General features: G+C 52.3%; 1 protein-coding gene and 1 long non-coding RNA gene across 9 annotated transcripts in view; one reads left to right on the top strand and one right to left on the bottom strand.

Moving 5' to 3' along the window:
* The window catches only part of RYR1 (ryanodine receptor 1), a 106,663-nt gene that overhangs the window by 26,147 nt on the left and 68,026 nt on the right, over window positions 1-12,490 (bottom strand). For 3 of the 5 annotated variants that reach the window (XR_011498491.1, XM_070498820.1, XM_070498817.1), the window contains 12 exons: window positions 12,404-12,455; window positions 12,213-12,281; window positions 10,535-10,634; window positions 10,130-10,209; window positions 9,964-10,040; window positions 9,529-9,602; window positions 8,883-8,900; window positions 7,768-7,848; window positions 4,188-4,276; window positions 3,966-4,094; window positions 3,776-3,880; window positions 1,489-1,570 (listed from right to left, as the gene is read on the bottom strand). Coding sequence is in view for 4 of the 5 variants with exons in the window: in XM_070498820.1 (XP_070354921.1) it covers window positions 1,489-1,570; window positions 3,776-3,880; window positions 3,966-4,094; window positions 4,188-4,276; window positions 7,768-7,848; window positions 8,883-8,900; window positions 9,529-9,602; window positions 9,964-10,040; window positions 10,130-10,209; window positions 10,535-10,634; window positions 12,213-12,281; window positions 12,404-12,455 (956 nt within the window). In the remaining variant the exon portion in view is untranslated. The remainder of the gene's footprint in view (window positions 1-1,488; window positions 1,571-3,775; window positions 3,881-3,965; window positions 4,095-4,187; window positions 4,277-7,767; window positions 7,849-8,882; window positions 8,901-9,528; window positions 9,603-9,963; window positions 10,041-10,129; window positions 10,210-10,534; window positions 10,635-12,212; window positions 12,282-12,403; window positions 12,456-12,490) is intronic. The other 2 variants (XM_070498818.1, XM_070498819.1) reach the window with 1 other exon arrangement.
* On the top strand, window positions 8,460-11,191 carry LOC106836066 (uncharacterized). Of its 4 annotated transcripts, none has more exons than XR_011498492.1 (4): window positions 8,460-8,655; window positions 10,160-10,371; window positions 10,737-10,889; window positions 11,068-11,191. It is a non-coding gene; the product is annotated as an uncharacterized lncRNA (long non-coding RNA). The 4 variants fall into 4 exon arrangements; XR_011498493.1 differs by having other exon boundaries at window positions 10,704-10,889; XR_011498495.1 differs by having other exon boundaries at window positions 8,490-8,655; window positions 10,160-10,391.

The raw sequence follows: 12,490 nt of genomic DNA, 5'->3' as shown, positions 1-12,490 counted from the left end.
GTGCTGGCGGAAGCTTCCTGCACCAGCTCCCAGGTCTCCCTTCAGAGGGCACAGGGCACTTCCTGATCTGCACCAGCAGCAGGTGAACCTGGCTGATCCTGTCTTTGTCCACCTCCCCCGAGAGCTGGGGAGTCATCAATAAAGATGACAATGGCATAAGCCAGACGCCATGCCCAGGGCTGCTCTGGCGTGCTCTCATCCTTGATCTCATCCATGCTCTCTCAAGAAGGGACATTACTATCCATTTTTACAGAGGACACTGAGATTCAGAGTAAGCCACACACTCCGGCTTCCTTAGCCAGGAAGGGGTTGAGGAGGACTTGACCCCGAGCTGCATGACCTCAGAGCTCACACACCTAAGCCTTCCCCTAGCCCCCAGAGGCCAAGCAGGTCCACAGATGAGGGAGGCAGGACAAAGGGTGAGACAGCAGGGCAAGGTGGAGACTGTGGCAAACTGGGCTCCCACACCCCCTCTAAAACAAACTGGCTCCGGCTTCTTTTTGCACCTTTCAATTTTAATATAATTTCAAATTTACATGAAAGTTGCAAGAATGGTGGAGGGAACGCTTATATATTCCAGATTCACCAATTGTTTACATTTTGCCACATTTGCTTTATAATTTCCCTCCCATGTATATTTTTTCCCTGAACCATTTGAGAGTAAGTTGCAGACATGTGGCCTTTTTAGCCTAAACATTTCAGTGTATGTGTCCTAAGAGACAAGGACATTCTTTTACATAACCATAGCACACTCATCAAAATCAAGAGATTTAACATTGATATAATTCAGCGATTTAATCCAGGGCAGCTGATTTTTGCCATGTGAGAATGTGGATCCAGGGTCACCAAATCTTTCAATTTTTCAAGAAAAGCTGGAAATCTGATGTTTAAAGGGAACCTTCTGATTTTTAAAAGCAAACAATTAGTTACAAGAAAAGCAAGCCACTGTAAGAGCATTCTTCATTGCAACATTGTTTGTAATAGCAAAATATTTTTTTAAATCCTTGAATGTCCATTGATAGGCGTGTGGTTAAATGAATTGCTGTATGCCCACACCGTGGAGTACTATGCAGCCATATAAAAGAACAAGGACACTCTTTACGAACCTCTACAGAAAAAAGTATTTGTCTACTAGTTAAATTGTTTTATTAATCAGTAACAAATTATAGTTGTTTGAAGTCACTAAATTGTGGGGATATTTGTTAGGCAGCAGAAGCTAACTGACACATTTAGTGAATAAATAAATATGTAAATTTTAAAAAGCATCCAGGCCATCCACCTTATTAAGATTTCTCTGGGCATTCAATGAACTCCTAAACGTCCAGGCAGCAAACACAATAAGTGTTTGCCGGGCTTGTTATTGTGGCTTTGACCCTGACATGATGTCAGACGGGGTGGAAGGTTAGGGTCTCCTGGGGCTCAGGGGGCCATTCTTGGGGTGGTCTGCACCTTCGTACCCTCCTTCACCCCCACCTGCTGGGCATTTACCTTCTAGTAGTGACAGCAACATCACCACCATGTCCTTCTGCAGATCCAGCAGCTCCTTCAACAGCTCAATCTGGCTCGAGTCCTAGAGACCCCCATGTCAGCTATGTCAGGGCTGGTCTCTGCAGAGACGCCTTCCCCTCCTCCCCCGCCCAGCAGGGCCTAAGACCCCTTTGTTCTACCCTCTTACCTCCGAGGGGACCCGAGTCCAGATATGTTCCTCGGAAGCAGGGGAAGGGGCAGAGAGACAAGATTGTGGGGGCGGGGTTGGCACTTCTGGGAAAGCAGCCCAACAAGTGATGTGCGGGGCCAGGGGCTGGCAGATGAGGAGGACTGGAGGGAGGACGGGGCTCGGAGAGCAGATGCTTGGGGCCAAGAGAGACAGAGACAGAAGAAGCAAGTACTGGGGACAGAGATACAGATCTGGGAAGGGAGAGAGCTCAGCACTGCACCTGGGCTATGTTGGGTGCTTGACACCTGTTTGTTGAATGAATGAGAGATGGAAAAAAGTGGGACTCTGAGTTCAGGAAAAAGGCTGGGAGATACAGCCATGTGTTTTCTGGTAAGCCATTTGGGAAGAATGTGGGGACACATTGCCTCCCCTGTCACAGTGCCCACAGAAGTAGGACCCACAGAAGTCTCCAAAATAGTCACAATTCTGCCACAGGATCCTTATTATATCAGGTTGAGCTCCAGAAAATTGCCAATTTTTGACCCACAAAGTGGTAATTTCATATGGTTCTAACTAAAAAAAAAAATGAAGGAGGGGAAAGATGCCAAACAAATGGGATGTAAGGCTCCTTCTACCCTAACACATTGCCACACTCCCAAAGCTCTGCAATCGGACTGTAAGATTCCAACATTCCAGGATCTCAAAATCCGAAGCCGAGCGGTGTCTGCTGTGTGCGCCCGCCCACGATGCAGCCCCTTGCTTCTCTTAACAACTTCACTCTCAGAGCTCAGGGGGGAACCCCACGTTCCTGGTCTAGGGGTGGCTACGTGACCAGGCCTGGCCAATCAGAGCTCTCTTTCCCCGGCCACGGTGATTGGCTCAGGGATGGGCATGTGACCCAACAGTCCAATCAGAGACCATCGAAAGGGCTTTTCCAGAGGTTCCCAAGAAAGAGGGGTTCTCTTCCCCCGGAGCTGTTAGCAGGGGTGCCTGGGAGCCTGGGCGCCACTTTTGCAGCCCGTGGGGAGAGCCTGACTGAGAATGAAGCCAGAGAGGAGAGAGGCATTTCTGCGGACATCACTCTAGGCCCCGGATCTGTGATGTGAACTGATCAATCCCCCCACTCCACCCCCATAAGCCACCACTTTGCATCGGATTTCTAGCCTTTGCCCCTACCCCTAGATCACGCTGATGAATTAACACTGCAGGATTTGCAGCACGAAGATACAGACACTCTCTAGAATTTTCAGGTTATGCCAGCAGCCTGACACTGAGGAATTGCATTCTTAAATTCAGCTCCTTTCAAAAGGCAGATGACACCAGACAGGATTTCTGCCAGCCCCTGTGGCACCTCTGAGTGAATCAGAAAAGGCACCCCTCCTCAACACTCTTGCTGTTGGGAAATTATAATATACAGGCAACTTGACTGCCATCTGCTGGAAAACTACTGTAATAAATACACCGGTATGTGTATGATTCTCTACAAGGCGGCTGGCGCCCCTTCAGATGTCGAGCCCTGGTGCAGTGTCTATGGCAGCCTCGAATACGTTTACCAGACAGAAGCAGAGCAAATGGATAAGGTGTTCGTGAGACACTGACAAGGCTGCAGGGGGGCGCGGGTGCTGGGGAAAAGGGGAGCACGAAGATTCTAGAGATGGGAGACCGGGGCTCGGCAGGGACCTTACATCATGGGTGCCCGGGATGGGCGTCATCTGCCGCACGCAGAAGAAAGAAGCAAAATACTCCTTCAGCCCCGGGCCCTGATCTGCAAGCCGGCCCCCATCCCATCCCCGGGGCTGTCTGAACCTGAGATGACCCCGTCAGCGAGGAAAGAACATCAGCCAATCAGAGAGGAGCTCCGGGCCAGAGGGGGCGTGGCCCAGACGCCAGACCAATGGAAGCGCGGATGGCAAAGAGCCGATTGGCGGTGGCAGAGGAGGGGCGGGGTCAAGCGGAGAGCCCATCCGGAAGGAAGATGGATTTGGACACCGGGAGGGAACCGGAGCGGAACTTGGCAGGAGCGCTTGGGTGAGAAACTGGCCGATGGGGCAAGACTTGGGGACGCGCCCCTTGGGGGGATGCCCGGAAGCCGCTGGAGCAAGACAGAGGGGCCCGAACCTGAGCGAGCTTCATCATCATGTGGGCAAACACGTGCAGGAATCCCACCACGGCGTCCCAGAGGCGGCTGTGCGCCAGGCTCTGCTGGTTCCCGGTGCAGGGGCCCTGGCGGCGGAGGGCTGCGTGAGCGCCGGGCGGGGCGCGGATGCGGGGGCGCCCCGCCCACCCCGCGCCCGCGGGCGGGCCCTACCTGGATGTACTCGGTGAGGCTGTTGAACACCTGTTTCGCCACCGACATGGCCTTGGAAAAGTTCCTCTTGCCCTGCTCCTCGATGACATCCTTGCCGGAGTAGTACCAGTAGAAGTCGCTGATGGACTCCTGGGGGCCGACAGGGTGTGAGGGGGTGCCGGGGCCAACCGTGGCCCCACGGCCCCCGACCCAGGCCACTCCTGGACGGCCTCACATCCTGACCTGCAGCCGCAGGAGGTAGTCCACCGTGCAGATGATGATGTTAATAGTGGTCGTGTTCCCTGTCTGTGTCCGTAGGTAGTTCTGGAAATCTAGGGAGATAAAAAGTCATTCATTCGTCGAGAATCTACTATGTGCTAGGGGAGGTGGAGAGTGGGCCATTTATTCCTTTACGCAATGAGCTTATTGAGTGCCTGTTGTATGCCAGAAGGCATATAATCATTAATTTATGTAATAACTCTTTATTAAGTACCTACTGTGTGTCAGAGCAAGATGGAGAATCATTTATTTATTTATTTATGTAATAAATACTTATGGAGGGCCTACCACATGCCAGCTGTGGTGAAGGGTCAATTATTTATTCACTCATTGTTTTCCAAGATATGTTTCTTTGACCTACAATGTAACAGAGGAAAGTGGAGATTCAGTCCTCCATTTGTTTCCAAACATTTTTATCGAATGCCTACTATGTGCTGGGGGAGATGGAAGATTGGCTATTCATTTATCCAACAAATATTGATTGAGCATCTCCCAAAAGCAAGAGGTAAGCATCTGTCATTTATGTGTTCATTCATTCAATATATATTTATCAAGCATATACTATATGCTTTCGGGATACGAAGACTGGCCATTTACTCTTTGGGACTGCAAATTTATTGAGCAGTTACTGTCTGCCAGGCACTGTTCCAGGCCCTGGGGATACAGCAGTCAAAGTGAACAAAGTCCCTGCCTTTGTGAAGTTTATGTTCTCGTGCCAACTTTTCAGCCTTTTCTAACTGCAACCTACAGTCGGAAATCCATTTTACATTGGGAGCTGGTGCACACGTTTAATCAGGAATTACATCCATGGTACCCAGAATGGAAGTGTCACGTGCCCTGACTATGCGCCGTGCATGCTGGTATTTTCCACCCTGTACTACGTCTAGTGAGCTACAGAAGAATTCTGATCTCAACCCACTCCATTTGTAGCTGTCAACCTCGCTCTTGGCTGCACATTAGAATCCCCTGGAGACTTTCAAAAATCCCAGCGCTCAGGCCCCACCCGGACCAACTGCATTGAAAGCTGGGCTTCAGCATCTTTGAAAGCTCCCCAGGTGTCCAGCGTGCAGTCAGGGTGAGAACCTCTGCGATAAACTGAGTCGTGAGCCTCTGCCGAGTGGTTCCCACCAGGATGTGAAAAACATTGTTCTATGGCAGAAAGCTGGTCACTGTTAGGCCGAGCCATGGGGCCCTGGGGGGTTATTAGACCATTCTCTCTACTTGAGTGTGTGATTGAGACGTTCTAGAATAATAATAACAATAAACACTTCATGGGTGGCAGGGGTGGTGCGGGTGGGCAGGAATGATCAGAGTTGTGATGGGGGAAGCCCCGGGGGCTGGAGGAGCCGAGGAGATGCCTGACCCAGCCTGGGTGGTCAGAGAAGGCTCCCTGGAGGAGACTTCTGAGCTGAGACCTGAAAGATAAGAGTTTGCTACAGGAATTCCCAGCTGTGTGGCCTCAGGCAAGTTATCGAACCTCTCTGTGTGACACAGACTGTGCCTCAGTTCCCCCAGATGTAGCACGGTAGTCAAAACAGACTCTACTTTCTGGAGCCGTTGTGAGGTGTTGATGCTTTAATATACATGAAGAATTTGGGACAGCACCTGGTACGTCAATAAACTGTGCTTAAAGGGCCTTAAAGAGAGTGCCGAGGTTAAAAGCTGCGCTTCGGAGCAGTGGTTCTCAAAGTGTGGCCCCAACACTCAGCAGCGGCATCTCCTGGGGACCTGTTAGAAATGCACATTCCTGGGCTCCAGCCCAGAACTATTAAACCAGAAATTCTGGGGTGGGGCCCAGAAGTCTGCATTTTAACAAGGCCTCCAGGTGATTCTTAGGTACGTTAAGTTTAAGAACCACCTCTGTAGACCCATTTGCCAAATGACCAACTCATCAAATTATCAAGGCAACAAAGACGGATTCAGTTAAGTCCTGTGAATGCTGACAGCAATGTCACGTTGTATAGGATGGCTTTTACAGCCCTTGAAAGTTTTTCCTTTTCCCTCCAAAGTTTTACTTTCCAGTGACATCCTAACAGCCACTTCACAATCACTGTATCGGCCTGAATGTCCATTTTGCCTGCTTTCACGTTAGAGACGAACGTATACTCACATATTCGAGATTCTATAAGCAAATGTCATCAATTCTGTTTTCTAACTCCTTTGCGTTAATTTAAATGGGACCATATGCCTAAATGGTTACATATACAGCTCTCCCGCCTGTAAAGGACTCTGTTAGCTGAAGACACTGTCATAGACATGCAAATAAACAAGGAACACCCTTTTCTCTGCTTTGAATGGCACTGAATACTCAAGACATGCCAGGCATCTGAGATTAGAAAGATATTCCAAATATTTCCTTGATTCGGTTGGTTAATGAATCCATGAATTTAGGCAGAGGACTGGACTGCAAATTTGTTGGGACAGAGAAATCCTACCCACAAGAACATTCTCATTTCTAAAAAGTCATAGATCCAGAAAATAAAGTTCATCTTCAACCCCAAAGACTGACTCCACCTTAGTTAAATTAAAGAGAGGAAACCATAGTCATGTGGCACGAAGATATTTAATAAACTTTGAAGAAGAACTAGTTATGGGCATAAGAGCTTTTGAGAATGCAAAGCAATGGATCATGCTTTGTCCTTTGTGGAAAAGAAAAGAGTGAAGGTTAAAGGTCTTTACTAATCAATTACCTTAAAGAACACTAGCCACGTGGGGTGCAGCTTCTACGGAAGTTACACGTATAACTACTCCCATTCTTGTCGTGCAGGTTGATTTCTGGGCAGTCTGTGGTTTCCTCATCATCTGCTAAGCGTCACAACCACAACCTCGACACTGTACGTGTTTGTTAGAGGAAATGGCGTTGGGGAGAATGTTCACTGTACAGAATTTTAGCTGCCCCTTTCACATAAGCTACGTGTGCCACATGGGGTTATATTTTCTCACCACCGGATGTGTTTCATTAACTTGCATGTCATCCTGATCTGGTTCAATTGCCTGAACCAGAACAAAAGCTGTGAAAACTCTTGTTTAAGTCAGGAAAAAAATCTGTAGGCCTTCCTCCTGGCAAAGCATTTTATAAGCAAAATTAATGTGATTCGAACAGACTCATTTAAAAATGTCGTGTGATTTTTTTTTTCCCTATATGCACCCAAAGTATGGAAATCCACCACATTTACTGAACTTCTGCAGCCACTGCAAAATGCCAGTGGAAAAATGGCATAAGGGTAATTGCTCATTTGGGCAAATCGATTCTTGGCCAATTGGTTTTTGGCAGATTGCTTTTGGGGAACTGGACTGGTGAGAGAAGGTGAAAGAGAAACAAAGTGGCTAGATTCCAGAAATTCAAAAGACTTAGGAAGGGGAGTGGACAAGGCTTGATGAGGACTGAAAGGAAAGGATGAAGGGCAATGGGGTCAAGGACAAGGTCAGGATGGGTGGTGAGGCATCACTGAAAATCAGAGGAGGGGACTATGGATTAAGTCAGGCAACCCTTGCAGACTGCCCCCAAACCTCGGCCTCCTGCCCACCCGCCCCTCCTCCTCACCATTATTGTGCCCCTCGCAGAGCAGTTGCAGGAATCGGAACAGGTCTTGGGTGAATTCATCATCTGCCATGACTTTTTCTCCTGGGGGAAAGAGGGGGCCAGGGCCCAGAAGGGGTCAGATGTGCCAGGACACAGCACACGCATGCACACGGCCCATGCACACTGCACCCTCATGCACAAAGCACAGGGGCGCGGGGAGGAGCAGTCACCGCTTCAAAGGAACTGTGAGCGCCACGAGCGTCCATGACACGGGAGGGTCCCCACCTCAGAGTTCATGGAGACCTGAGGGGCCCCAAGTCATGAAGCTGGGGCCTCAAGGGTCTTTCTACAACATCAGTATCCCCGTGATGTCACCACTTATGTGACATCCGGGAATGTCTGCGGACCCAGCAGAGGTTCGGGGCGTGGAGGTTAATGGATTATGGGGGGGTTGGGCTCACTTTCACCCAAAGGCTCTAAGCAGGAAGGGATTCGTCTGAGGATGGGACTGAAAGCCAGCCAAGTGGCTCAGATGCCTTGAAAGCAGCCAATCCAGGAGAAGCAGAGGGGAAGGCGTGTAAACCAATCAGAACGAGCATCTGAAAGAAGCCAATCACGGTGAGCTGTAGGGGAGGGAAGAGGTGAATGGGCCAATCAGAGCAGGCGCAGAGGGGGCATGCACACCAATCAGAGTGGAGCTGGGGCAACCAATCCGGTTGGTGATGGGAACCGCAGACCCGACCAGTCTGGGGTCGCGGCTCAGAGAGCTGGGTAGGTGGGAGTGGGGATCACACCACCTCGGGACTGCGAATCTGGGTCTGGAAGTGCGAGAACATCCAGCTGGAAAGGGATCTGTGCCATCTTCGCTAGCTTCTATTTTACACATGGGGAAACTGAGGCTTAGGGAAGGTAAGAGACTTATTCGTAGTCCCAGGTGATGTTGGTGGCTAATCTGGGGCCCGAATCCTGGTCTCTGGACCCCGGACCTCAGATTTTCCGCGGGCATGGTGCACCCACGGAAGGGTTCCTCCATCCCCGGATGTCCCAGATCCTCAGCCCCCAGGTGGAGGGGCGGTTGGGGGTTAGAAGGGAAGGGGTGGCAGTCGCACAGCAAGGGGTTACGGGCGGGGAATTACCGTTCTGGCGGTTGATGACTGGGGCAGCCACAGGATGGGAGGAGGAAGCAGGAGAAAAGAGGGAACGAGAGAGACCGAAGGAGACAGAGAGACAGACACAGAAAAACACACACGGTGAGACGGTCAGGGATGAAGACATAGACACAGAGAAACAACCCAGAAAGAGAAAGGGCGGTAAGGAGCAAGGAAGAGAGTGGGAAATGAGGGTAAAAGCCGAGAAAAAGAAAGAAGAGGGAAGAGACAGAGAGAGATGGACAGGTAGAGGTGAGAGGCAGGAGGCGAGGATCAGGGCAGAAAGGTTAGATACGTCACAACACAGCAAAGAGGAGAGTCGATTAACCCGGATTAGGGACATTAATGAGAGAACACCAACCAGGATGGGAGGTTTGGGGCATGTTCCAGGCGGGCTTCACTTGCTGATGGACAAGAGAACCCAGACAGAAGGACACCCAGGGGTGGGGACCATGGTGGGGCAGCAAGGGCGACCACTGCGGGGGGTGGGGGGGCGGGGGCGACGGGGATCGGGGATGCTCTTGGGGAGGGGGGAGCCTTGGAGGAAGGAAGCTCTGGGCAGCATTGGGGGTGGAGGCAGATCCCGAAGGAGGAGGATGTCCTGGGGAGAGGGACACCCAAGAGAGAGCCTCACCGGTTCCGTCCTCATTCACCATGCCCAGCCCCTCTGCCTTGTTCTGTCTCTCAAAGGCATTGAGATCCAGGACGCTGAGGGAAAGACAGGAAAGCTTCAGGGGGTCGGGAAAGTCAGCCGCCAGCAAGAGGCGAATAAAGGCAGACAGGACTCGAGCCACATTACTGGGGGCCATCGGAGCCCCGATTCCCCGCTGCTGGCTGCCCCTTGGATCCTGAACAACCTTCCAGTCCAGCTGTCTGGATCATAACACAACTCATTCTTAAAGCCTGCGGCATTTTGCCTCCCTTATTGTTCCATGTGAATTCTTAGAGTAAACTCCCTGTTATTCGAGCTGCTCCGAGTGGGGCTCTGTTCCTGGAACCGGAAGTGGTACCAGGAGTGGGGGCTCAGCCACACCAGACAGCTTAACTAAAAGGTGTAGCCAGAGCCTACCTGCATGTCTGCATCAGCGACTGGATGCTCTGGAAGAAGCCGACTTCCTTCTTGTCCTTCAGATAATCCAGCATTTTCTGCAGAGGGGGCGGGAGGGGGGGGAGCTGGGAGTGACACAGGAACACCCCGCCCCTTAGCCATCCTCCCAAATCCCTTCACCCGTTACCTGCTGCACATCTGCATTGCCTCCATTTAGGATGGAGATGCCCAGCTTGAGGGTGGAGGACACCATGGCGCCCGTCTCTCCTGGAGGGGGCAGCAAAAGATGGCCCGATCGGTTTCGGAGCAGCGTTCTCCACTCACAAGAAAACGGCCATCCCAGGGGATGCGAGGGAAGGGGGTGGAGGAGGGTGCAAGGGCGTGCATGCAGGGGTGATCGTGACTGGAAGAGGAGAGAGAAATTGCAAGGCAAGTGGAACAACTGCAAGGCAAGTGGGCTGGGGTGTGTGTGCAAACCACAGGCACGCAGGGGTGAGAGGGTGTGGCCACTGGGCACACGGGGAGTGGGTGGGCAGGGAGAGCGGGGACAGGAGGGCGTGCTCAGGAGGAGCCGAGTGCACGGCGAGGGCACCTTTGCAGGCACTGATCATCTGGAGCACCATCTCCGCGGCGCCCCGGGTGTGCAGCCGCGCCTGCTGGTACAGCAGCCTCTGCTTCTCCATCTCTTTCTCCTGGGGCAGAGCCAGGCCCGCAGCGCCGAGTGAGTCCAGGCTCACCAGGCCAGCCTTTTCCCCTCACAGCCCAGTCCCTCACCCCTGCCCTCCCTGCTCCAGCCACAGCCACTGGCGCCTTCAACTGTCAGCTCCCTCTGTGCCCTCGGATTGAAGTCCCGGATTTGTTTCTTGCACCCAGCACAAGGCTGGGCATGGAGCCATCTTAACCTGGGCCCACGGACCTCCAAGGCGTCAGTGGATAGAATCCAGGAGGTCAGTGAACTTGGATGGGGAAAAAAAATTCAGATTTTTATGTTTACTACCCTCTAACTGAAATGTCACCTTTGCCCCCATTACGGGTGAGGCCATAAGTCATAGCAGTATTGGCAGAAGCTGCGGTCATGTCACCAATAAGAATGACAGATGTCTCCATGTCACACTATTTTTGCAGACATCTCGAAATACTGCTGACGTTCATCACTACCCATCAATTATAGTAGCTACTGGACCCCCTGTTAGATCTTGTTATTTGAGAGATTAATAAAGAATGCAGATGGTACTGTATCATTTCCTCTATTCTGAATGCATCCCATACATTTAAAAACAAACAAGATTCTGAAAAAGATTTCATCAGATGCCAAAAGAGACCCTGGCAAAACGAAAGTTAAGAAACCCAGGGATGTGCTTGCTGACTGTCTTAATTTAATGATGGATGGATGGGCCCACTGTGTGTTTACTAGCTCTTTCTCACTGCCTGGCCTTTGTATGTCCTGTGTCCCCTACCTGGAACACCGTTCTCCTTTTCTTCAACTGGAACTTCACTCCTTTTATCTTTCTGCTCAAACATCGCCTCCTCTGAGAAGCCCTCCGATACCCTTCCCCCTAGGCTGGTCAGGCGCCTTACTGGACTCCCATAGCCCCCTGGACTTCCCCCAAGGTCCCCTGAGCTTCTCTGACTTCCCCAGCCCTGACGCCTCTGCCCGGGGCCCCCATCCATCCAGCCCTGACCCCTCTGCCTGGGCCCCCCATCCATCCAGCCCCAACCCCTCTGCCTGGGCCCCCAATCCCGGCCCCGACCCCTCTGCCTGGGCCCCCAATCCTGGCCCCGACCCCTCTGCCTGGGCCCCCAATCCTGGCCCCGACCCCTCTGCCTGGACCCCCCATCCATCCAGCCCCAACCCCTCTGCCTGGGCCCCCAATCCCGGCCCCGACCCCTCTGCCTGGGCCCCCAATCCCGGCCCCGACCCCTCTGCCTGGGCCCCCAATCCCGGCCCCGACCCCTCTGCCTGGGCCCCAATCCTGGCCCCGACCCCTCTGCCTGGCCCCTGATACTACCTGGATCCCTCTGCCTGTGCCCCCCCATCCTGCCCGGACCCCTCTGCCTGAGCATCCCTCATCACCATGAATACTCCCGCTGTTACTGTCTGGCTTGTGTATCTGTCTCCCTAGTGGACTGACTTGGTCACTGCTGTGTCCCCAACATCGCCCAGCACAGGGCCAGGCCAGAGCCTTGCTCTGCGAACACCTGCTGAATGGATGGGGATGACCGAAGTCAAGGTCCCCTGTCCCCTTCCTCCAAGACCCGATCCCACCTACCTCAAAGGAAACCTCAACCTCGTCTTCTTCAGCTTCGGTGTTCTCCCCTCCTTCCTCCAGGTGGCAGCTCTGGGGATGGGGCATCAGTTAGGGGTGGCGAACAGAGGAGACAGCCCCGCCCACCCCCAGCCCTTTCAGGGGACGGGCCTCGCAGGGGAGGCTCCCTGCCCTGGACTGGGGCGGGGCCGCACCTTGGCCATGATATCGGCGTACGCCATATACAGGTAATCCTCTTCCAGTTTGCTGAGGAAGTAAGCGGGGAGAGAGTCAGGAACCCC

The sequence above is a fragment of the Equus asinus genome, chromosome 26 (assembly GCF_041296235.1).
Source record: "Equus asinus isolate D_3611 breed Donkey chromosome 26, EquAss-T2T_v2, whole genome shotgun sequence".
Taxonomy (NCBI): Eukaryota; Metazoa; Chordata; class Mammalia; order Perissodactyla; family Equidae; genus Equus; species Equus asinus.
Note: the sequence above shows the minus strand (reverse complement) of the source record. Positions and strands in the feature narration are given on the sequence as shown.